This window comes from Microcebus murinus, unplaced genomic scaffold, assembly GCF_040939455.1.
Source record: "Microcebus murinus isolate Inina unplaced genomic scaffold, M.murinus_Inina_mat1.0 scaf005_hap2_Mmur4.0, whole genome shotgun sequence".
NCBI lineage: Eukaryota > Metazoa > Chordata > Mammalia > Primates > Cheirogaleidae > Microcebus > Microcebus murinus.
The window spans coordinates 371619-395379 of NW_027438951.1; the positions used below are offsets into that span (position 1 = coordinate 371619).

At 36.2% G+C, this 23761-nt stretch overlaps 1 protein-coding gene and 1 pseudogene across 2 annotated transcripts in view; one reads left to right on the forward strand and one right to left on the reverse strand.

Moving 5' to 3' along the window:
• Positions 1-209: 209 nt before the first annotated feature.
• Positions 210-23761, reverse strand: part of BRCC3 (BRCA1/BRCA2-containing complex subunit 3) — a 118237-nt gene continuing 94685 nt past the window's right edge. For both annotated transcript variants that reach the window (XM_075999773.1, XM_075999772.1), the window contains 3 exons: positions 5015-5146; positions 4475-4518; positions 210-676 (listed from right to left, as the gene is read on the reverse strand). In XM_075999773.1, coding sequence (XP_075855888.1) covers positions 525-676; positions 4475-4518; positions 5015-5146 — 328 coding nt within the window. In that variant the 3' untranslated portion in view covers positions 210-524. The remainder of the gene's footprint in view (positions 677-4474; positions 4519-5014; positions 5147-23761) is intronic.
• LOC105867621 (E3 ubiquitin-protein ligase XIAP pseudogene) lies at positions 6406-8906 on the forward strand (annotated as a pseudogene).

Genomic DNA, 23761 nt, shown 5'->3' on the forward strand with positions numbered 1-23761 from the left:
TAGAAGTGGAGTGCTATTGAGCCACCTACACTTCGCATTAACCCTAGTGTACTTATTATTTAATTGTTCAGCATAAACATCATAACTACAAATATGAAATCAAAATATGAAATACTCTTCTTCCTTTAACTTACTCTAGGCAGTGGATGTATTTGAAAATGAAAATAAAGACTTTAAGTTAAAAAAAAAGGCAAAGCAAACATTTAAAATACACTCCCAGACATTTTATTCCAAGATATTCCTTGCCAATGTACTTCCCATAGCCTTTTTAAAAAATAATTTTCATATTCTGCTTACATCATCTTGCATATGCTTTTTGTAGGGCAGTTATGGGTAGAAGGGTTCAGTAAGTTCTAATGAAACTTTTAGGAAGATATCTTATGTTTATTACATGTGAAAAACTTATCCATTAGGATATAAAAAGAACAACTCCATTGTCTACCTGCACATGAGTTATGTGCATTTTCAGGTCACATTTAGTACACAAATTGAAAAAAGTTTTTTACCCCACTTTGTCTCCTGCTTTATTCTAGAGAAGAAAGTTCTTGCATAAGTTCTTCCTTTTCTTGTTGTAACTCCTGCAAATGTTGTTGATTTTGCTCCAATCTGTCCTCCAACCACTGTAGAAGAGGCCCACTGACTGCTGACATCTGACTGCACAGATTCTTGGTAAACACTTCAATAGGAAAAACGTACATGAGATAACTGTGGAAAAGCGCTCCACTAGCATGTTCCCACTCCACCACTAACAACCCAACCATGAGCACAGAAAGAAGGGGTTGGAGGAGGAAGTACAAAAGGTGTAATAAGTAGGACTGGTAAACAACTTTCTATGCCCAGCCAGGGTAAAGACAAAAGAGCTAAGCAAAGAAGATACTTATTGTGAGGCCATTGTGAACACTCCCGAAACCATAAGCCAGAGGGAGGTTTGGCTCTTTATTAGGCAAAAGGGCTAAGAGCCATGGAAAGGTTCCTTTCCCTCGCCCCTCAGACATTCCCTCCTAAACCATAGGAGGGAACCACCATAATCTCCTAAACAGCTAGAACTCTGCCTTCAGCAACTTGGTTTTCCACAGAGCCCTATAGGAAAATTGCTTATTAAATGTTATATATATTGAAGAAATAAACATATTAACTTAAGAGCTCTTCCTTTAAAATGAGAAAAAAGCAGAGGAATGAAGAGTAAGGGAGTTATTGACTTTAATGCCTTACTGTGAATGTTTAGCTTCATGGCACTCTTTTAAAATAAATTCCACCTCATGGAAATATATTTTCTGTCGCATAATATGTGACTCTTATTGAAATGACCACTGTAATACTGTGAGGCATATCTTATCAGACATATGTATACATATATGTATATGCTTTTGAATAAAAACCATATTATTTTGGGTGTTACTTTTCCTCCTACATAGCAATAAATGATAGACAATAAAGATCAATAAAGATCTAGCTTTCCTTCTTAAGGGCTGCAGAATATTCATCTGAATGAATGGACCAATTTAATAATTCCCTTATTGATGGACATCTCAGTGGCATCCAATTTTTCGCTATTATAAAGACTGTGAATAAGTGGAATTGCTAGACCTAAGTCCACTTACATTTTAAAACCAATTATCCAGTATTTTCCAGATGGTACCAAATCATACCTCCAGGAACAGGGGGCTGTTCACTTCCCTTACATCCTTACTTATCTCTCAGTTTAATCTTTGCCAAAAGAAAAGATGAAAAACTGGTAATTTTATCTTAATCCATACTTCTTTTCAAGATTATAATTAACATTTTAAATTTTTTCGTAGTCGCCTATAAAAGTCTTTAATTTTTATTTAGTAAGACTTTTCTTTTGTGAGTTCAGGTTTTCAGATTATACTTAGGCCATGACATTCCTAGAGTTTGAAAAATATTCTTTTATATTTTCTTCCTGTATTTTTTTAGCTTTTAAAATGAGCTTTATTGGAAAGTAATTTACAGATGATAAAATGAACTAAGTTAAAGTGTACAGTTCTATGAGTTTTGACAAATGTATATTCTGTGCTATGGTTTGGGTATTTGACCCTCCAAACTTCATGTTGAAATTTGATCCCCAATGTTGGAGGTGGGGCCTAATGGAGCAGATCCTTTAGGAATGGCTTTGTGCCCTCCTCATGGTGATGAGGGAGTTCCCATTCTAATAGTTCTTACGGGAGCTGGTTGTTAAAAACAGCCTGGCACCTTCCCCTTCTCTCTCATGCCATGTAATCCCTGCACATGCCAACTCCCTTTCCCCTTCTGCCAAGAGTAGAAGCAGCCTGAGGCTCTCACCATAAGCCAAGCAGATGCTGCCACCATGCTTCTTGAATAGCTTGCAGAACTGTGAGCCAAAAAGACCTTTTCTTAATAAATTAACTAGCCTCAGGTATTACTTTATAGTAACCTAATGGCTAGGAAAGCCTGTATAACCACTTCAAGTCAAGATATAGATCATTTCCATCACCCCAAAGAATCCCCTCTGCAGTTCCCTTTGTAGTTAAATACCCCTTCACCTCTGGCCTCAGGCAGCTTAGTTATTCTTGAATTTGGAACTCTAGAATATGTAGCCTTTTGAATGATGCTTCTTTCACCTGGCATAATGTTCATGAGACTCATCCAAGTTATTCATGTATCAGTAGTTTGTTCTTTTTGTTGCTGACTAGTACTTCATTGTATGGCTATATCACACTTTGTTTATCCATTCACCCACTGATGCACATTTGAGTTCTTTCCACCTTTTGGCTATTGTGAATAATGCTGCTATGAACATTTGTGTACAAGTTTTTATTTGAATAGCTGTTTCAATTCTTTTGGGTATATCCCTAGGAATGGAAACAGTGGGACATTTGGCAATTTTAATTGCCAACCACTTTTCCAAAGTGGTTGTACCATTTTTAATAGTAAAAGTTTAAATACATCTGGAATTTATTTCTGTGTAGGGTATTAGGTAAGAATCTATTCACCCCCAAATGGAAATAAAATGTAAGTCCATGTAGGTTAAGATGGTCCCTTTTGCTTTGCTCAGCACTATAGAGCAAAACAGTGCCAGCAAAGAGGCACTCAAATGTTTCCTGAATGAATGAACTAACAACCAAATGAACTGTCCCAATACTACCCAATCCATCCTTTTTTACATTGATTTGAAGTAATACCTTTATTAAATATAAATTCTTATACATACATGGAGGTATATCTGGGCTCTGTTTAGTTCTATTGATCTATTTGTCCATTTTGAGCTATTACTTATACTTTTTAAATTACTGTAGCTTTAGAGTATGGTCATATATATTACTAAATTTTAATTCTTTGTCCTATTTCACCCCAGACAGAAATGATGAGACAGGCTGGGCATGGTGGCTCACACCTATAATCCCAGCACTCTGAGGGCTGAGGCAGGAGGATCACTTGAGGTCAAGGAGTTTGTGACCAGCCCGTGCAAGAGTGAGATCCCATCTCTACTAAAAATAGGAATAAATTAGCCAGGTGTGGCGCACACCTGAAGTCCCAGCTAGTCGAGAGGCTGAGGCAGGAGGATTCCTTGAGCCCAGGAGTGTGAGGTTGCTGTGAGCTCGGATGACACCATGCCACACTAGCCAGGGCAACAGAGCGAGACTGTCTCAAGAAACAAAAAAACCAAACAAACAAAAAAATAAAAAAAAAGTCTATTTAAAAAAAAAAATGATGAGACAGACAGACCAAGCTATTTCTCCCTTTTTTTCTTCAAAAAGTAATTGCCTATAACACTTGAAAGTTTCTCCCTTTGTCCTCACTAGTGACCTTGCCAGTAATAGGGAAAGATTGCACAGAATGACAAGAATGACCAGGGAGTCAGGGTTAGTCAAAGTGTGTCTGGGGATATGTGTATGTTGGCAGAAAAGTGAGTTAGTGTATATATATAGTATTGAGATTTTTGTTCCATTGCCTTGTATAGGAATTCCCTCTGTATTTACTGACATGATAGGATTTTCTCCCTCATGCCTTCCCTTCTATCTATCTGTCATTTCTTTCAATTCTCACCACAATAGGCTGGTACTGGTGTGCTAGAACCAGCTCATCACTGGATCACAAGGGGCAATTATTTCAATTTTAAGAAACTGATGTCCTGTTAGTTACTTGAAATCAGTCATGCTAGGGATACTATGCCCTGGAAACTGTCAAACAGAACAAACCAGGGCCCTCCCTGTTCCTTGAGAACTGGTTGTTAAGCATGTGCCAACACAACACTGCGTAGGTCTACCATAAAGCTCTTTCCTGTCTTTCCTCCTTTCTTACTCTAGGTTGCATTTATAGCATTCACGGGTCCCCAGGGTTCAGAAGAAATTGCAGGAGCAGGATCATAAAGCTTTTGGAAAAGGAAACCCAAGGATAACTTGTACCCATCACTTCAATTACTTAAACTAAATTTGCCTCTGTCAGTTGAGTATTTCAAGGATCACTGCCTATATTCAAGGAAAAAAAATCTTACCTGAGCCATTATGGATTTTGGTTACTGAGTCCAGATGTGTAAGGCTAAAGGGATAAAATAGTTTAGGTTAATAGCAAAATAGCACTGAAGGGAAAATAAAATGGTCATGGACGATAACAAAACAATTAACTGCATCAGACCTTTGCCAACTGAATTAGACAAATATGTATGATTTAAATTCCCATTATTATTAACTTTTTAATGATTTGGGATATATGATTTTATTCAAAAATTCAAGAGATAATTTTGAAAGTACTGTCTCTCACCAAAGCCTTCACATAGTATGCATTTATTGGGCAAGATCTAGTGTTGAGCAGGCAACAGACTACTAAGATGTTGTGGTTTATCTTATTTTTACAACCAAAGAATAAAGTGTCTTTGTCCTTGAAGGATCCAAAGTATAGCAGGAGAAAAACAATGTTAAAGAGATTGTTATCATACAGTATGACTGGATACTGCTATAAAGCTTTCTCCCAGAGAGGTGAAAGGAAAGGTGGCTCAAAAGTTGCTAAAGATAAAAGGACAAAAGAGGGTCTCTACCTGTGGATCCTCCTATACGCATCCTGCTCCTCCTGGCACAGGATCTTGGGCAGCTCTACTGCTGATTCAAGGCACACTTTCCCAATGGTGACATGAGGTACAATATGGATTGGGATTTCAATTCTCTCATACCTGCAAGGAAATCAGTTCAGGTCAGTTTTTAAACCGTGAGTTGTCATAATCAGAAGTTCTCTGTAGTTTTAATTGAATCTTTGGGATACAACATACTTCAAAGATTAAGTGTTCTTATAATTCATTTAATGGATCAACTTAAAAGTGGACAGAGTTCAAACTGGGTTCATCTGGAGAGAAAATTGGAAGCCTCTTTGCAGAGCTAATACTCCCATAGAGAATCTGAGGCCACTTATGCTAACAGAAGCTTTGGGAGTTCAAGGTCCTTATGTCTGCTCCCAAGACAAGAGGAATAGCTAATTAATATTATTTTCAGTTAGGAAGCTGCCAGTGAGGTTGAACAAATTAATCACAAACTCTGAAGAAGAGGCATCACAAAAGTCTAGAGAAAAGGCATTGCAGATTCTTCAATGACTCTATCAGATTCATTATGTAGATGGGATTACTCAAATAAATGCTCATTTGTTCTAACTATGTGTTCACCAGTGATCCCCACTTCCCATTCTCTCTCCTGGGGGGAAATAGGTAAGAAATTCACAAATACTTGTTTTTTTCATGCTATAATGGGAGAAACAGACATGCTTGTTACTAAGGCCAACCAATCTACCTTTACCCACTTCTTACCTTAATACACCTAAATTCTACCTAATACTGAGTTCAGGGAGAATCCAGGTTGAGGGCCCCTGGCACCATGAGGCCCCACTGGCCATGGTGGTAAAATAGTATAAGATCTAGTTCCCCATTCTTTCTTCCCCACCAGAGTATGTCTTGGCCCCATACCACAACCCAGATGGAACACAACTGATAGGGAATTATAAGAGCCCCTTCCCCCTCTCCATACCCAAGTAGTCAGGGAAGAATTCATGAAAGAATATACCATAGTTGTTGCTGATTTGCAAAAGGCCCTTTGGAGTAACAAAAAAGACAAGCCCATACATGGACTGGAAGCCCAACTTTGATTCATCTCAATTCCTAACTGGATTAAAGTGATCCAGTAGTTCTGCTACCAGTTAGGACATAGAAGATCATCAAAGACCATTGCTCCCACCATAATAATAAGAAAACAATAGATAAAACAAAAATTATAGATTAAAGAAAAGAGACCGGAGAGCTGTGGATACAAAGATAAGTCTAAATGAACTATATTCCAGAGAGAGACAATGAGTAAATGAGTAGAGACCACTGGCCACTCTTCTCCCAGAAGCATCTGTCCTGTCTGGAAGTGTAGAAAGGTAAAGGATGGAGCTTGTCATACAAAGATGAACTTTGCTGGGGTAAAGAGAAACCAATGAGGCTCATAACAATCAAGTGGGCTGATGTGACAGACTGAAATCTATAGAAGCCCACAGGAGTTAGTTCTCTTCTCCTGCTGACTTTACCCTATAGGACTTGCTAAGAATATAGAGGCATAAGAAGGTGGGACCTGAGCTGAAAACAGAGAGATCTTCATTATTTCATGTTTCTTAAATCTAAAATTCCTACTAGGAAGTGGGAAATGGAATACTTATAGGGCAGATCTCCCCCGTGCTCAAAGCCTGGCAAACCAAAGTAAAAGAGAATAACTAACGTAGCAACAGAGCTGACGCAGGTAGCTTCTGACTGGATGGAAGTACTAAGATTTTTACCCTAGCTGCTTGATACAGGGATGGGCATGCTTTCTCCCTAGGAAATAATATTTAGTCCAATATATATGGTTCTTTTTAATAAGTGACACATAATATTTTTAAAGGCGAGACATGTGAAGAAATAAGAAAATATGACAGATGATCAAAACAGAAGGTCAATAGAGAAAGGCCTACAGATGACACAGATATTGGAATTAATAGACAAGGAACTTTAGAGTAACTATTAAAATACATTAAAAAAATTAGAGAGGCTTTTCCTGCTGCCCCCTTCCGGCTCGGGGAAGTGGCGGGACCTTGGCAGCGCCCGGAGCGGGGCGGCTCTAATCGAGGCGACGCCTGGGCCCAAGTGACTCGGGGTTTCTCCAGGGCCGGCTGGTGGAAGCGCGTGAGGGAGACGCAGGGACTTCCGTTTCCTTCACCTAGGCAGAGACCCTGCCGAAGAGCAGAGTTGGCTTTTCCAGACTGGGGCTCAGCCCGCCCCTCCTTCAGGACCCTCCCCTCGGGACCGAGCCGATCGCCGCGGGCGGTTGGGGCCAGCTCTCTTGGCACGAAAAGGTGGACAAGTCCTATTTTCAAGAGAAGATAACCTTTAACACTTTTGAAGGATCTAAAACTTGTATACCTGCAGACATCAATAAGGATGAAGAATTTGTAGAAGAGTTTAATAGATTAAAAACTTTTGCTAATTTTCCAAGTAGTAGTCCTGTTTCAGCATCAACACTGGCACGAGCAGGTTTTCTTTATACTGGTGAAGGAGATACCGTGCGGTGCTTTAGTTGTCATGCAGCAGTAGATAGATGGCAATATGGAGACTCAGCAGTTGGAAGACACAGGAAAGTATCCCCAAATTGCAGATTTATCAACAGCTTTTATTTTGAAAATAGTGCCATGCAACCTACAAATCCTGGTGTCCAGAATGGTCAGTACAAAGTTGAAAACTATCTGGGAAACAGAAATTATTTTGCTTTAGACAGGCCATCTGAAACTCATGCAGACTATCTTCTGAGAACTGGACAGGTTGTAGATATATCAGACACCATTTACCCAAGGAACCCTGCTATGTGTAGTGAAGAAGCTAGATTAAAGTCATTTCAGAATTGGCCAGACTATGCCCACTTAACCCCAAGAGAGTTAGCTAGTGCTGGACTCTACTACACAGGTATTGATGATCAAGTGCAGTGCTTTTGTTGTGGTGGAAAACTGAAAAATTGGGAACCTTGTGATTGTGCCTGGTCAGAGCATAGGCGACACTTTCCTAATTGCTTCTTTGTTTTGGGCCGGAGCATTAATATTCAAAGTGAATCTGATGTTGTGAGTTCTGATAGGAATTTCCCAAATTCAACAAATCTTCCAAGAAATCCATCCATGGCAGATTATGAAGCACGGATCATTACTTTTGGGACGTGGATATACTCAGTTAACAAGGAGCAGCTTGCAAGAGCTGGATTTTATGCTTTAGGTGAAGGTGATAAAGTAAAGTGCTTTCACTGTGGAAGAGGGCTAACTGATTGGAAGCCCAGTGAAGACCCTTGGGAACAACATGCTAAGTGGTATCCAGGGTGTAAATATCTGTTAGAAGAGAAAGGACAAGAATATATAAACAATATTCATTTAACCCATTCACTTGAGGAGTCTCTGGTAACAACTGCTGAAAAAACACCGTCACTAACTAAAAGAATTGATGATACTATCTTTCAAATCCTATGGTACAAGAAGCTATACGAATGGGATTCAGTTTCAAGGACATTAAGAAAATAATGGAAGAAAAAATTCAGACATCTGGGAGCAACTATAAATCATTTGAAGTTCTGATTGCAGATCTAGTGAGTGCTCAGAAAGACAGTACACAAGATGAATCAAGTCAGACTTCATTGCATAAAGAGATTAGTACTGAAGAGCAGCTAAGGCGCCTGCAAGAGGAGAAGTTTTGCAAAATCTGTATGGATAGAAATATTGCTGTAGTTTTTATTCCTTGTGGACATCTGGTCACTTGTAAACAATGTGCTGAAGCAGTTGACAAATGCCCCATGTGCTACACAATCATTACTTTCAAGCAAAAAATTTTTATGTCTTGATCTGACTCCACAGTAGGCATGTTATGTTCTTCTTATTATCCTGATTGACTGTGTGATGTGAACCGACTTTAAGTAATCAGCATTGAATTCCATTAGCATTTGCTGCCAAGTATAAAAAAAATGTAAATGGCAATGTCTTAGTTGGCAATCTAAACTTTGAATTTCTGGATTTTCAGGGTATTATCTGTATTATTTATCCAATTTCTTTTACTGTTAATTAATTGAAGTCCTAGACTAAGAAACAGGATATTATAACTGGTCACAATGTGTATTTGTAGTATACTGACTTAGTTTCTAAGTGTAACTGAATTAATCATCTGAATTTTTTGTTCTTTTCAGATAGGCTTAACAAATGGAGCATTCTGTAGAAACGTGGAGATTAGAGTTAATCTCCCCAATCACATAATTTGTTATGCGTGAAAAAGGAATGAACTGTTCCACATTGGTGGAAAGATAGAGATTATTTTTAGATGTTTATCTTTGTGTTTTAGGATTCTGTCCATTTTCTTTTAAAATTATAAACATGTATGAATGATTTTTAAAAAGTAATTTTGCCATCTTTGAAAGGGTATTTAATGATAGAATACCATCTAGCCAACGTGTACTACATGGAAAGATGTCAAAGATATATTAAGTATAAAATGCAAGTGGCAAAACACTATGTATAGTATGAGCCAAATCAAGGTGTGTGTGTTTTGTATATGTATAGAACAAAAGATTTGGAAAGATATGCACCAAATTGTTAAATGTGGTTTCTCTTGGTGGGGGGTGAGGGGTAGGTCCCAGAGGGGGTTTGCCAGGGGCCTTTCACTTTTTTTTTTTATTTTGTTCTGTTTCAGTTTTTTATAAGTATGTATTACTTTGGTAATCAGAAATTTTAGAAAGTATTTTACTGATTTAAAGGCTTAGGCATGTTCAAACGCCTGCAAAACTACTTATTGCTCAATTTAAGTTTTTCTAATCCTAGAAGGCAGGGCAGTTAACCTTTTTGGTGCCAATGTGAAATTTAAATGTTTTTATGTTTTTCCTGCCTTGTGGATGAGAAATATTTCTGAGTGGTAGTTTTCTGACAGGTAGACCATGTCTTCTTATCTTGTTTCAAAATAAATATTTCTGATTTTGTAAAATGAAATATAAAATATGTCTCAGATCTTCCAATTAATTAGTAAGGATTCATCCTTAATCCTTGCTAGTTTAAGCCTGCCTAAGTCACTTTACTAAAAGATCTTTGTTAACCCAGTATTTTAAACATCTGTCAGCTTACGTAGGTAAAAGTAGAAGCATGTTTGTACACTGCTTGTAGTTATAGTGACAGCTTTCCATGTTGAGATTCTCATATTATCTTGTATTTTAAAGTTTCATGTGAGTTTTTACTGTTAGGATGATTAAGATGTATATAGGACAAAATGTTAAGTTTTTCCTTTACCTAAATTGTTTTCTTGACTAGTAATAGTAGTAGATATTTCTGAAATGTTCTCTCAAGATCCTTAAAACCTCTTGAAAATTATAAAATATTGGCAAGACAAGAATAGTTGTTTAAATATTTTTTAAAAACATTTGAATAAGAGTCAATATGGGTAAAAAAATGTAAGTTTGAAAATGCTTCAAGGAACATCCAGGGTTTACAAGACTCTCACAGCAGACCTATTGTAGAGGTGAGTGAGGCATGTTACTGCAGAGAAAAGTTTGATAGTGAAACCATATTTTTGTTGTATTTTCTAAGAGAAGGAGTATTGTTATGTTCTCCTAACCTCTGTTGATTACTACTTTAAGTGATATTCATTTAAAGCATTGCAAATTTAAATGAGAATTTTTAAAATTAAATAATGACTGCCCTGTTTCTGTTTTATTATGTAAATCCTCAGTTCTTCACCTTTGCAGTGTCTTCCACTTAGGTTTAATTATGTAGTCATTAAGTTGAATTTGACTTGTATAACCTAAGATTTAAATTTAAAGCTTCCTACAAGGTAAGAAAAGTGTTAAAATTTTTCAGTTATGTTTTCCAGGACACTACAGCTCCAGGTCAGATAGGTAGTTCAATCTAGTTGTTAGCCAAGAAATCAAAGACTGAATTGTTTTAACCTAAGACTTTTCCTGTTTTGGGAGCCTCAGTTCATTAAAATTCTTCTTTTTAAGACCTACATGTTTAGAGTTAAGCAAGACTTTTTTTCTCTCTCCATGAGTTGTGAAATTTAATGCATGAAGCTGATGTGGCTAACAAGTTTATTTTAAGAATTGTTTAGAAATGCTGTTGCTTTGGGTTCTTAAAATCATTCAGCACTCCAACTTCTAATCAAATTTTTGGAGACTTACCAGTGTTTGTCTATGCTCCCACTATAAAAAGCACCAAATCCTTTCCATATAATCAAGTAAAAATTGATCATTTGCAAGGTTAAAAAATATAATCAGATCCAACTGTGTGCCCCCCCTCCCCAACAACTCTCAGTATCTACATGTGGACATTCCTTTTCTGTATAAAGTTGACTAAGATTTCAAGCAACCACCTATTTGACTACATTTTGGTCATGTGAAGATTCAAGTTGCTTTGTAATAGTTATCTTTATTTGTAATGATTTAGTGTGCTGAAAAGCCTTGTCTTACTTTTTGAGAAATGGGTTTAGCATTTATAGAGTAAATTCCAGTTTATTAATTAATGGCTTTGTATTGCTTTTCCTGATAGAATTGGTTTTTCCCTCTTCCCCTTGGTTGGGGGGTGGGTGACATGGGTTAGGGTAGGTGTAGTGAGTGTATATAATCTGATTTGGCCCTGTATATTATGATATTTTGTGCTTGTTATGTTATTTAAATTTGGTAGTTTTTTTCTGTTTTCATTTTAGTGGATACAAATTGTATTTTGAACTCTCTGAATGAAGATTACCACCCCAGCATTAGTTGAATATGTTGTGCCCCTTAGATCCAAATTATTGTTTTATTTCCTGATTACCCAGGTGTTGAATGAGGAAAGGGTGAAAGGGGTATAGGAGAAATGGGATAGGTTGCATATCATTGCTATTAGAGAACTAAGAAAATAGGAAGGAATATAAAAAACTCAAACTTCTCTTCCATTAACTGGAGCTAAAAAAAGAAAGTAAAATAAAGCTTAAAAAGAAAACTCAAACTTCTTCATCTGTAAAATGAGACTAATACCTATCTTACAAGGTTATGAGAGTTCAGGAGATCATATATGTAAAGCTTCTGCTATAAATGTTAATTCCCATGCTAATACCCTCTTACCCCTTTGTGGGTTTTACCTTGACCTGGAAATTTGAGCTAAAATTTAGAAGAAATTCTTAGTAACTCTTTCAGTGACTCCCATTCATCTTTGGTATTTCTCATAGTTAAGACATAAATTGCAATAAATAAGTAAGTCAGACCCTTAAAAATATTTATTTTTTAAAAAATCTGAAAAAAATTATTCTCAAATTTAGTTGAGCTCTCAATAGAAACAATTGGCTTATTCCCCTGTCCATAATCAGTTTCAATTATACTGTAATAGTCAGTTTCAATACACTTAACATAGTGTTTCTTTTTCAGCATAATAGAATCATAGAATGTCAGAGCTGGAAGTGACCTTAGAGAGTATCTAATTCATCCCCCTCATTTTACAGGTGAGGCAACTGAGGCTCAAAGGTGAGGTAATTTGTTCAAAGATATAATAGCTAATTAGTGGCAGAGCCTTGACTAGGACATAGTTTGAATGTGAAAAATTTCACCAAGCTACCTCTCCTGGAAGGTCTCACATGTTTATTTTTTCCACTATTCTTTCCACTATGCCATAATTTTCACTACATGTTAAGTGACACTTTATAACTAATATAATAGGACAATCTTAAATACATATACAGCCAGCCCTTCAGGTTTTTGCATCTGAGAATCCAACCAACTAAGGATTGAAAATATTTGGGAAAAAATGATAAAAAACGATACAACAATAAAAAATATAAGTTAAAAAACAATACAGTGTAACAACTATCTACATAGCATTTACATTGTATTAGGCATTATAAATAATCTAAAGATAATTTAAAGTTTAAGGGAGGATGTGCATAGGTTACATGCAAAGTGATTAAGCATCCCAGGATTTTGGTATCTCCGGGGAGTCCTTGGAACCAACCCCATGCAGGTACCAAGGGACGACTATATCTTCAAATTGGACAATATGACATTAATGTTTGGGTGGTAAGATTCTATTTTGAAGTCTAGAGTTTTCAGATATGCATATAGATTTTTGGAATTTACTATTATATATCATTAATGTAACATTTAAAATTACTATATATTTTACCATTTTGTATATACTTAGTACCAAATTTGCATTTTTGATTTGATATAACAGAGGCCGTAATTTCTGTTAGATTTTGCATTTTTTTCATTACTGTTATACTTTAACCTGACAGAATGACTGATTATTATGTCATGGTATTAGTACTGTGAATAATCCTGTGAAATGGTTTGAGATAGAGTACTATATTTGTGAATATAATTTTATGGCTTTTTTAATTTAGTAGGAACCTTTCTATCAATATGGAAAACTAAGAAAATTGCTTTCTGCTGTATAATCTGCCATTCATTGTAGATTAAAGCTTATTTTTCTGTGAATAAAACTTATTCAATAAAGTACTATTCTTTAAAAAAAAATTAGAGGGGAAGATGGGCAAAATGGATGAAGGAATGGAGAAAATATATCTTTGAGATCCTGCTTTCAATACTTTTGGATATATACCCAGAAGTAGATCATATGGTAGATCTATTTTTAATTTTTAAAAGGGACTTCATACTGTTTTTCATAAAGGCTGCACTATTTTACAATCTCAGCAATAATGCATTAGGGTTCCAACTCCTCTACATCCCTACCAACATTTGTCATTTCTGATTTTTTAACACAGTAGCCATCATAATGGGTGTGAGGTGATATCTCATTGTAGTTTTTTTTTTTTTATTTCGGCATATTATGGGGGTACAGATTTTAAGGTTTCAATAAATACTCATTTCCCCCCCTCCCCCCAAAAGTCTGAGTCTCCATCATGACCATCCCCCAGATGGTGCACATCTCACTCATTATGTATGTATATACCCGCCCCTCTCCCCCCTCCCTCCTGCCCAATACCCTATTACTGTAGTACCTATGTGTCCACTTAGGTGCTACTCAGTTAATACCAGTTTGCTGGAGAATATATCTGGTGCTTGTTTTTCCATTCTTGGGATACTTCACTTAGTAGTATGGGTTCCAGCTCTAACCAGGAAAATATAAGATGTGCTATATCACCATTGTTTCTTAGAGCTGAATAGTACTCCATGGTATACATATACCACATTTTATTAATCCATTCTTGGATTGATGGGCACTTGGGCTGTTTCCACAGCCTTGCAATTATGAATTGTGCTGCTATAAACATTCGAGTGCAGGTCTCTTTTTTGTAGAGTGTCATTGGATCATTTGGGTAGATGCCCAGCAATGGGATTGCTGGATCAAATGGTAGATTCACTTGTATCGCTTTAAGGTATCTCCATATTGCTTTCCACAGAGGTTGAACTAGTTTGCAGTCCCACCAGCAGTGTAGGAGTGTTCCTCTTTCTCCGCAACCACGCCAGCATTTATTGTTTGGAGATTTTTTGATAAAGGCCATTCTCACTGGGGTTAAGTGATATCTCATTGTGGTTTTGATTTGCATTTCCCTGATGATTAGAGATGTTGAGCATTTCTTCATATGTTTGTTGGCCATTCTTCTGTCTTCTTTAGAAAAATTTCTGTTCAAGTCCTATGCCCACTTTTTAATGGGGTTATTTGATTTTTTCTTCCTGATTTTCATGAGTTCTAAGTATATTCTAGTTATCAATCCCTTATCGGATGCATAGGATGCAAAAATTTTTTCCCATTCTGTAGGTTGTCTGTTTACTTTCATGACTATTTCTTTGGCTGTGCAGAAGCTTTGTAGTTTGATCATGTCCCATTTATTTATTTTTGTTGCTGCTGTGATTGCCTTTGGGGACTTCTTCATAAACTCTTTGCCTAGGCCGATGTCTAGGAGAGTGTTTCCAACTTTTTCCTCTAGAGTTCTAATAGTTTCATACCTTAGGTTTAAGTCTGTTATCCAGCGTGAGTTGGTTTTTGTGAGAGGTGAAAGGTGTGGGTCCTGTTTTAGCCTTCTACAGGTGGCTATCCAGTTTTCCCAGCACCATTTATTGAAAAGGGATTCTTTTCCCCAGCGTATGTTTTTGTCTGCTTTGTCAAAGATTAGATGGCTATATGAGGATGGTTTTATATCCAATCCATATCCAGGATTCTCAGATCTGTTCCACTGGTCAATATTCCTATTTTTGTGCCAATACCATATTGATTTAATTACTACAGCTTTGTAGTGTAGTTTGATATCTGGCATATTAATGCCTCCCATTTTGTTTTTGTTGCCTAGAATTGTTCTTGATATTCGGGGTCTTCTTTGGTTCCATACGAAGCGTAAAATTAGTTTTTCTATATCTGTGAAGAATGTGGTTTTGATTTGCATTTCTCTGATGACCACTGATGTCAAACATTTTTTCATATACCTGTTGGCCATTTGCACATCATCTTTGGAGAAATGTGTATTCAAGTCTTGCCTACTTTTAAATCAAGTTATTTTTTCTTTATTGAGATGTAGCAGTTCTTTATATGTTCCAGATATCAACCACTTATCAGATATATGATTTATAAATATTTTTCCCATTCCATAGGCTGTATTTTCACTCAGTTTCTTCCTTTGATACATAAAAGTTTTTAAGTTTTATGTAGTCCAATTTGACTATTTTTGCTTTTGTTAGCTGTGCTTTTGGTGTCATATGCAAGAAGTCATTGCCAAATCTAATATCATGAAGATTTCTCCCTATGTTTCCTTCTAGGAGTTTAGCAGTTTTAGGTCTTATGTTTAGGTCTTTAATCCATCTTGAGTTAATTTGTGTATGTGGTGTAAGACAAGGGTCCAACTCTTTTTTTTGCATGTGGATATCCAGTTTTTCCAACATCATTTATTGAAGAGACTGTCTTTTCCCCATCTAGTGGTATTGATACCCCTGTTGAAGTTTATTTAACCATACATGTGAGAATTTAATTCTGGGCTCACTATTCTGTTCCATTGGTTTATATGTCTGTCTTTGTGCCAGTACCACACTTTAGCTTTGGAGTTACTTTTGAAATCAGGCAATGTAAATTGTCTAGCTTTGTTCGTTTTCAAAATTGTTTTGCCTATTTGGGATCCCTTAAGATTCTATATGAACTTTAGTAGGATGGATTTTTCTATTTTTGCAAAAAAAAAATATTGCTGCTGGGATTTTGATAGTGATTGCATTAAATCTGGATAGCTTTAGGTAGTATAGTATCTTAACAATATTAAGTTATCCAATCCATGAACTTGGGATGTCTTTCCATTTATGTGTATCTTTAATTTATTTCAGCAACATTTCATAGTTTTGAATGTACAACTTTTTCACCTCCTTGGTTAAGTTTATGCATAAGTATTTTGTTATTTTTGATATTATAAATGAGATTTTACTTTCCCTTCCTGATTATTCATTGTTAGTGCATAGAAATAAAACTGATTTTTGTTATCTTGCCACTTTGCTGAATTCATTTATTAGTTCTAACAGTTTTTATTGTGGGTTTTCTACATGTAAGATCATATCATTTGTGAACAGAGATAATTCTATAGCTTCCTTTCCAATTTGGATGCTTTTTATTTCTTTTTCTTGCCTAATTGTTCTGGGTAGGAATTCCTGTCCTGTGTTGAATGCTTATTTTTAAATTGAGGTGTGTGTCTTTTTATTATTGAGTTGTAAAAGTTCTACACATATTCTGGATGTCATACTATTTATCATATACATAATCCTCCCTTATCCTCAGTTTTACTTTCCATGGTTTCAGTTCCCTGCAGTCAACCATGGTGCAAAAATATTAAATGGAAAATTCCAGAAATAAACAATTCATAAATTTAAAATTTAGAACCATTCTGAATAGTGTGATAAAATCTTACACTGTCCCACTCCAACCTTCCTGGGACACAAATCACCCCTTTGTCTATCACAGTCATGCTGCATATGATACCTGCCCGTTAGTCACTTAGCAGCTGTTTGGTTATCATATCAACTGTTAGAGTATTGTAGTGCTTATGTTCAAGTAACCCTCATTTTACTTAATAATGGCATCCGGACACAAAATAGTGATGCTAGCAGTTCAAATATGCTAAAGAGAAGCCATAAAGTGCTTCCTTGAAGTGAAAAGGTGAAATTTTTTGACTTAATTGGGAAAGAGAAAATATATGCTGAGGTTGCTAAGATCTATCTATAGTAAGAATGAATCTTCTATTCTTGAAATTGTGAAAAGTATATTGTTATATTTGATTTCAATTTTATTATTAGTTGTTGTTAATCCCTTACTATGCCTAATTTATGAGTTAAACTTTATCATAGGTATGTATGGATTAGACAAAACATGGTGTAATAGGGTTCAGTACTATCCATGGTTTCAGTAATCCACTGGGGATCTTGGAATATATCCCCTAAAGATAAGGGAGGACTGCTTTATATAATTTGTAATTATTTTCCCTTTTCTGTAGGCTTTTCCTTCACCTGAGATCATGTACTTTGATGTACAAACATTTTTATCAAGTCCAATTTATCTGTTTTTTCTTTTGTGTCTTATGTATTTGGTGACATATTGAAGAAACCGCCAAATTCAAGGTTGTGAAGATTTACTCCTATGTCTTCTTCTAAGGGTTTTACTGTTTTAGCTCTTCTATTTATGTCACTGATCCATTTTAAGTTAATTTTTATATATTGGATGGGTTAGGGGTCCAAATTCATTGTTTTACATGTGGATATCCGGTTGTCCCACCACCATTTGCTGAATTGCCTTTTCTTTACCTGTTGAATTATCTTGGTATACTTGTTGAAAATCAATTGAACATAAATCAATTGTGCATTTTCACAATGGCTGCTTTTAAAGTCCTGTTAGATATTTCCAACATTTGTGTCATCTTGCCTTTTGTGTCTGTTTATTATCTTCTCCCATACAAGATGAGATTTCTGTGGTTCTTCATATATTGAGTAATACTGGTTTGTATCCCATCTATTTTGGATATTATGTTATGAGACTTTGGCTCTTGTTTATACCCCCACTTCTATGATATTTTGAATTTTGAGGTCCTTCCCCAATCTGCCTGTTATTTGCTTTCCAGAGTTTGCAAATAGCTAGGCTTAGCCTTCTGTTCAGGTTTTATAGTTGAGTTCAGCGAAATATGGGGGTAGCATGTGTTGAGTTCATCTTATGTGTGAAATTATCCAATGATTTGAAATTTAGTTATATACTTTTAATAACTACTGCATCAAAAAATAAATCACAAAGGTAATTAGGAAATATTTTGAACTGAAGCATATTTTTTTAAAAAATAAAAATTCTGGATGTACCTAAGGCAGTGCTTAAAGTAACATTTATGGCTCTTTTGAAAAGATTCATAAATTTAATAAATCCCCAGCAAAACTGATCAAGGAATAAAACAGAGAATAAAACAGCCCCATAGAAATGGACACCAACCAAAATCAGGCAACCAAAATGACAGAAGAGGAATTCCGAATGTGGCTCATAAGAAAATTCAATGACCTGTAAGAACAACTCAATAACCAACACAAAGAAACCACAAAAAGCCTCCAGGACCTTGAACAAAAGTTCGCTAAAGAAATCAATACAATGAAAAAAATTTTAACCAAACTCCTGGAAATGAAGAATCAATTCAGGAAACGACAAAATTCAGCAGAAAGCCTCACGAACAGGGTATATCAAACAGAAGAAAGAATCTAAGAGATTGAAGATACTACCTTCCAAATAAAAAATCAGTCACAGAGATAGAGCAGAGAAACAAGAGAAAAGAGCAAAGCCTACAAGAGATGTGGGATTATGTGAAGAAATCTAATGTGAGGGTCATGGGGTTGCCAGAAAAGGAAGAAGACAACACTGAAGGGTTGGACAAGCTATTTGAAGATATAATAGAGGGAAATTTCCAGGCCTTGCTCAAAATCTTGATATACAAGTTCAAGAAGCTCAGAGGACCCCTGGGAGATTCAATACAAACAGGAAGACATTATGACATGCAGTCATCAGACTGACCAAAATATCAACTAAAGAGGCCCTTCTAAGAACTGTAAGACGAAAGAGCAAGTAACATACAAGGGAAAGCCAATTAGAATAACACCAGACTTCTCTACTGAGTCTTTATAAGCAAGGAGAGACTGGGGCCCCGTTCTCACTCTTCTGAAACAGAATAATGCCCAGCCTAGAATCTTATTCCCCACAAAATTAAGTTTTGTATACGAAGGAGAAATCAAGACATTCTCAGAGAAGCAAAGACTGAGGGAATTCACCAAGACAAGACCAGCCCTTCAAGAAGTACTAAAAACAGTGTTACCCACGGATCAGCACAATAAATACTCACGAATGTAAATCTAATCAAAGCTAAAGATCAAAGCCCAGACACTACAATGGCTCAAGAGAGAAAACAAAGCAACAAAGTTCAACCAAACATAATGAACAGAAATCTACCCCATCTATGAGTTATCTCAATAAATGTGAATGGTGTGAACTCCCCACTCAAGAAACATAGGCTGGCTGAATGGATAAAGAAATACAAGCCAAGCATCTGATGGCTTCATGAAACACATCTAACCTGCAAGGATGCAATTAGACTAAAGGTAAAGGGGTGGAGAATGATATTTCAAGCAAATGGAAGCCAAAAGAAAGCTGGCATGGCAGTGCTGATTACAGATAACTTAGTCTTTAAATCAAAAAAAGTAATAAAAGACAAAGAAGGTCACTATATAATGGTGAAGGGTACAGTTCAACAAGAAGACATAACAATTCTAAATATATATGCACCCAACCTTGGTAGACTCAGATTCATAAATCAAACTCTACTTGATCTAAACAAATGGATAAACAACAACAACATAACAGTTGGAGATTTTAACACCACACTGACAGCACAGGACAGATCCTTCAAACAGAAAATCAACAAAGAAATAATGGACTTAAACAGAACCTTAGAACAAATGGGCCTGACTGACATTTATAGGACATTCTACCCAAAACCACTGAATATACATTCTTCTCATCAGCTCATGGGTCATTCTCCAAGATTGACCATATCCTAGGACACAAAACACGTCTCAAAACAACTTAAAAAAAATAGAAATTATACCATGTATCTTTTCAGACCACAATGGAATAAATGTGGAAATCAATCCTAACAGGAGTCCTCATTTCTACACAAAGTCATGGAAACTAAACAACCTTCTGCTGAATGACCACTTCATAAACGAGGAAATCAAGATAGAAATCAAAAGATTCTTTGAACTAAATGACAAAGGTGACACAAGTTACCAAAACCTGTGGGACATAGCTAAAGCAGTCCTGAGAGGAAACTTTATTTCCATAAATGCCTATATCCCAAAGTCGAAAAGATCACAAATAGACAACCTAATGAAGCGTTTCAAAAAGCTAGAAAAAGAAGAACAGACCAACCCCAAACCCAGCAGAAGAAGTGAAATCATTAAGATCAAATCAGAACTAAACGAAAGTGACAATAGGGAAACTATACGGAAGACTAATAAAACAAAATGTTGGTTCTTTGAAAAAATACACAAAATTGACACACCATTGGCTAGACTAATGAAAAGCAGAAAAGAAAAATCTCTAATAAGCTCCATCAGGAACAATAAAGGAGAAATTACAACTGATGCCACAGAGATACAAGATATAATATATGAATACTACAAAAACCTCTATGCACACAAACTGGAAAATGTGGAGGAAATGGACAATCTCTTAGAAATACACAGACTCCCTAGGCTCAACCAGGAAGAAATAGAATTTCTGAAGAGACCAATCTCCAGTGCTGAAATTGAAACAGCATAAAAAACAATCCTAAAAAGAAAATTCCTGGACAACATGGTTTCACACCCAAATTTTACCACACCTACAAAGAAGATCTGGTGCCTATCCCACAGAAATTATTCCACAACATGAGAAGGAATGGAAACCTCCCCAACACATTTTATGAAGCGAACATAACCCTGATACCAAAACCAGGAAAGGATGCAACAACAAAAAAAACCTGCACACCAATAACCCTTATAAATATAGATGTAAAAATTCTCAACAAAATCCTAGCCAATCGAATCCAGATGCTTGTCAAGAAAATAATTCATCACAACCAAGTGGGCTTCATCCCAGGGATGCAGGGATGGTTCAAAATACGCAAATCTATAAATGTAATTCACCATATAAACAGAAGGAAAAACAAAGACCATATGATCCTCTCAATAGACGCAGAAAAAGCATTTGACAAAATTCAACATCCTTTTATGATAAGAATGCTCAACAATATAGGCATATACGGGGCTTACCTAAAAATGATACAAGCCATATATGACAAACCCACAGCCAAAATCATACTGAATGGGGGAAAATTGACACTATTCCCACTTAGAACTGGACCAAGACAAGGTTGCCCACTGTCTCCACTTCTATTCAACACAGTGCTGGAAGTCCTCATACAGTAATCAGACAAGAGAGTGGAATTAAGGGAAGCCAAATGGCAGCAGAAGAGATCAAACTCTCACTCTTCGCTGATGACATGATATTATACCTAGAAAACCCCAAGGATTCAACCAAGAGACTCCTTGATCTGATAAATGAATTTGGTAAAGTCTCAGGATACAAAATAAATACACAGAATACGCCAATAACAGTCAAACTGAGAACCAAATCAAAGACTCAATTCCCTTCAAAATAGCAACACAGAAAATAAAGTACCCTGGAATATATTTAACTAAGGAGGGTAAAAGACCTCTACATGGATAACTATGAAACACTGAGGAAGGAAATAGCAAAGGACGTAAACAGATGAAAGAATATACCATGCTCATGGGGCGGCAGAATCAACATTGTTAAAATGTCTATACTACACAAAGTGACCTACAGAGTCAAAGCAATCCCTATTAAAATACCATCATCATTTTTCACAGATATAGAAAAAATAATTTTACGCTTCGTATGGAATCAGAGAAGACCCCGTATAGCAAAATCAATCCTAGGCAATAAAAACAAAATAGGAGGTATCAATTTACCAGACTTCAAACTATATTACAAGGCTATAGTCATTAAAACAGCTTTTTATTGGCACAAGAAGAGGAACATTGACCAGTGGAACAGAACAGGGAACCAGATATGAAACCATCCTCATATAGCAACTAATCTTCAACAAAGCAGACAAAAACATACACTGGGTAAAAGTATCCTTATTCAATAAATGGTGCTCAGAAAACTGGATAGCTACATGTAGAACACTGAAACAGGACCCAAACCTTTCACCTCTCACAAAAATCAACTCACGCTGGGTAACATACTTGAACTGTAGGTGTGAAACTATCAGAATTCTAGAGAAAAACGTTGGAAATACTCTTCTAGACATTGGCCTAGGCAAAGAATTTATGAAGAAGACCCCAAAGGCAATCACAACAGCAACAAAAATAAACAAATGGGACCTAATGAAATTAAAAAGCTTCTGCACAGCCAAAGAAACTGTCAAGAGAGCAAACAGACAACCCACAGAATGGGAGAAAATTTTTGCAAGCTACACATCTGATAAAGGGCTGATAACTAGAATCTATTTAGAACTCAGGAAAATCAGCAATAAATAATCAAACAACCCTATCAAAAAGTAGGCAAAGGACATAAACAGAAACTTCTCAAAAGAAGACAGAATAAGGGCCAACAAACATATGAAAAAATGTTCAACATCTCTAATTATCAGGGAAATGCAAATCAAAACCACAATGAGATATCACTTAACTCCAGTGAGAATGGCCTTTATCAAAATTCCCCAAACAACAAATGCTGGTGTGGATGCGGAGAGAGAGGAACACTCCTACACTGCTGGTGGGACTGCATCTCAACCTCTGTGGAAAGCAATACGGAGATACTTCAAAGCGATACGAGTAGATCTACCATTTGATCCAGCAATTCCACTTGGGCATCTATCCAAAAGATCAAAAGTCACTTTATGAAAAGACACCTGCACTTGAATGTTTATAGCAGCATAATTCACAATTGCAAAGATGTGGAAACAACCCAAGTGCCCATCAATTCATGAGTAGATTAATAAAATGTGGTATATGTATACCATGTAATACCACTAAGCTTTAAGAAACAATGGTGATATAGCACCTCTTGTATATTCCTAGATACAGCTCGAACCCATTCTACTAAGTGAAGTATCTCAAGAATGGAAAAACCAGCACTACATGTACTCACCAGAAAATTGGTATTAATGGATCAACACCTAAGTGGACATATAGGAGTAACATTTATCGGGTGTCGGGAGGGTGGGAGGGGGGAGGAGGGGATGGGTGTATACAACCACAATGAGTAAGATGTGCAACCTTTGGGGGATGGACATGCTTGAAGCTCTTACTCGAGCGGGGAGAGGGTCATGGGCAATATAAGTAAACAACACACACCCCCATAATACACTAAAATTAAAGAAAAAATTAAAAAGATAAAAAAATTAAAGAATAATGAATGAGACTTATACATGAGAGATTATCCAAAAGGCCAATAAACATTTTAAAAGGTACTTAACCTAATTAGTCACTGGAGAAATGCAAATTGAAACCACAATGAGATACCACTGCACACTCGTTAGAATTGCAAAAAATTTTCATTTTTTCAGGTCAGAAAATGCTAATTGTCAGTGAAGCTGTTAAGCCATGAAAACCCTCAAACACTGTTGGCAGGGATGTGAATTTGTACAATAACTTTCGGAAACTGTGCTACATATTTTACTAAAGTGATAATTCAGCAATTCCACTCCTATGTACATACCCAAAAGATA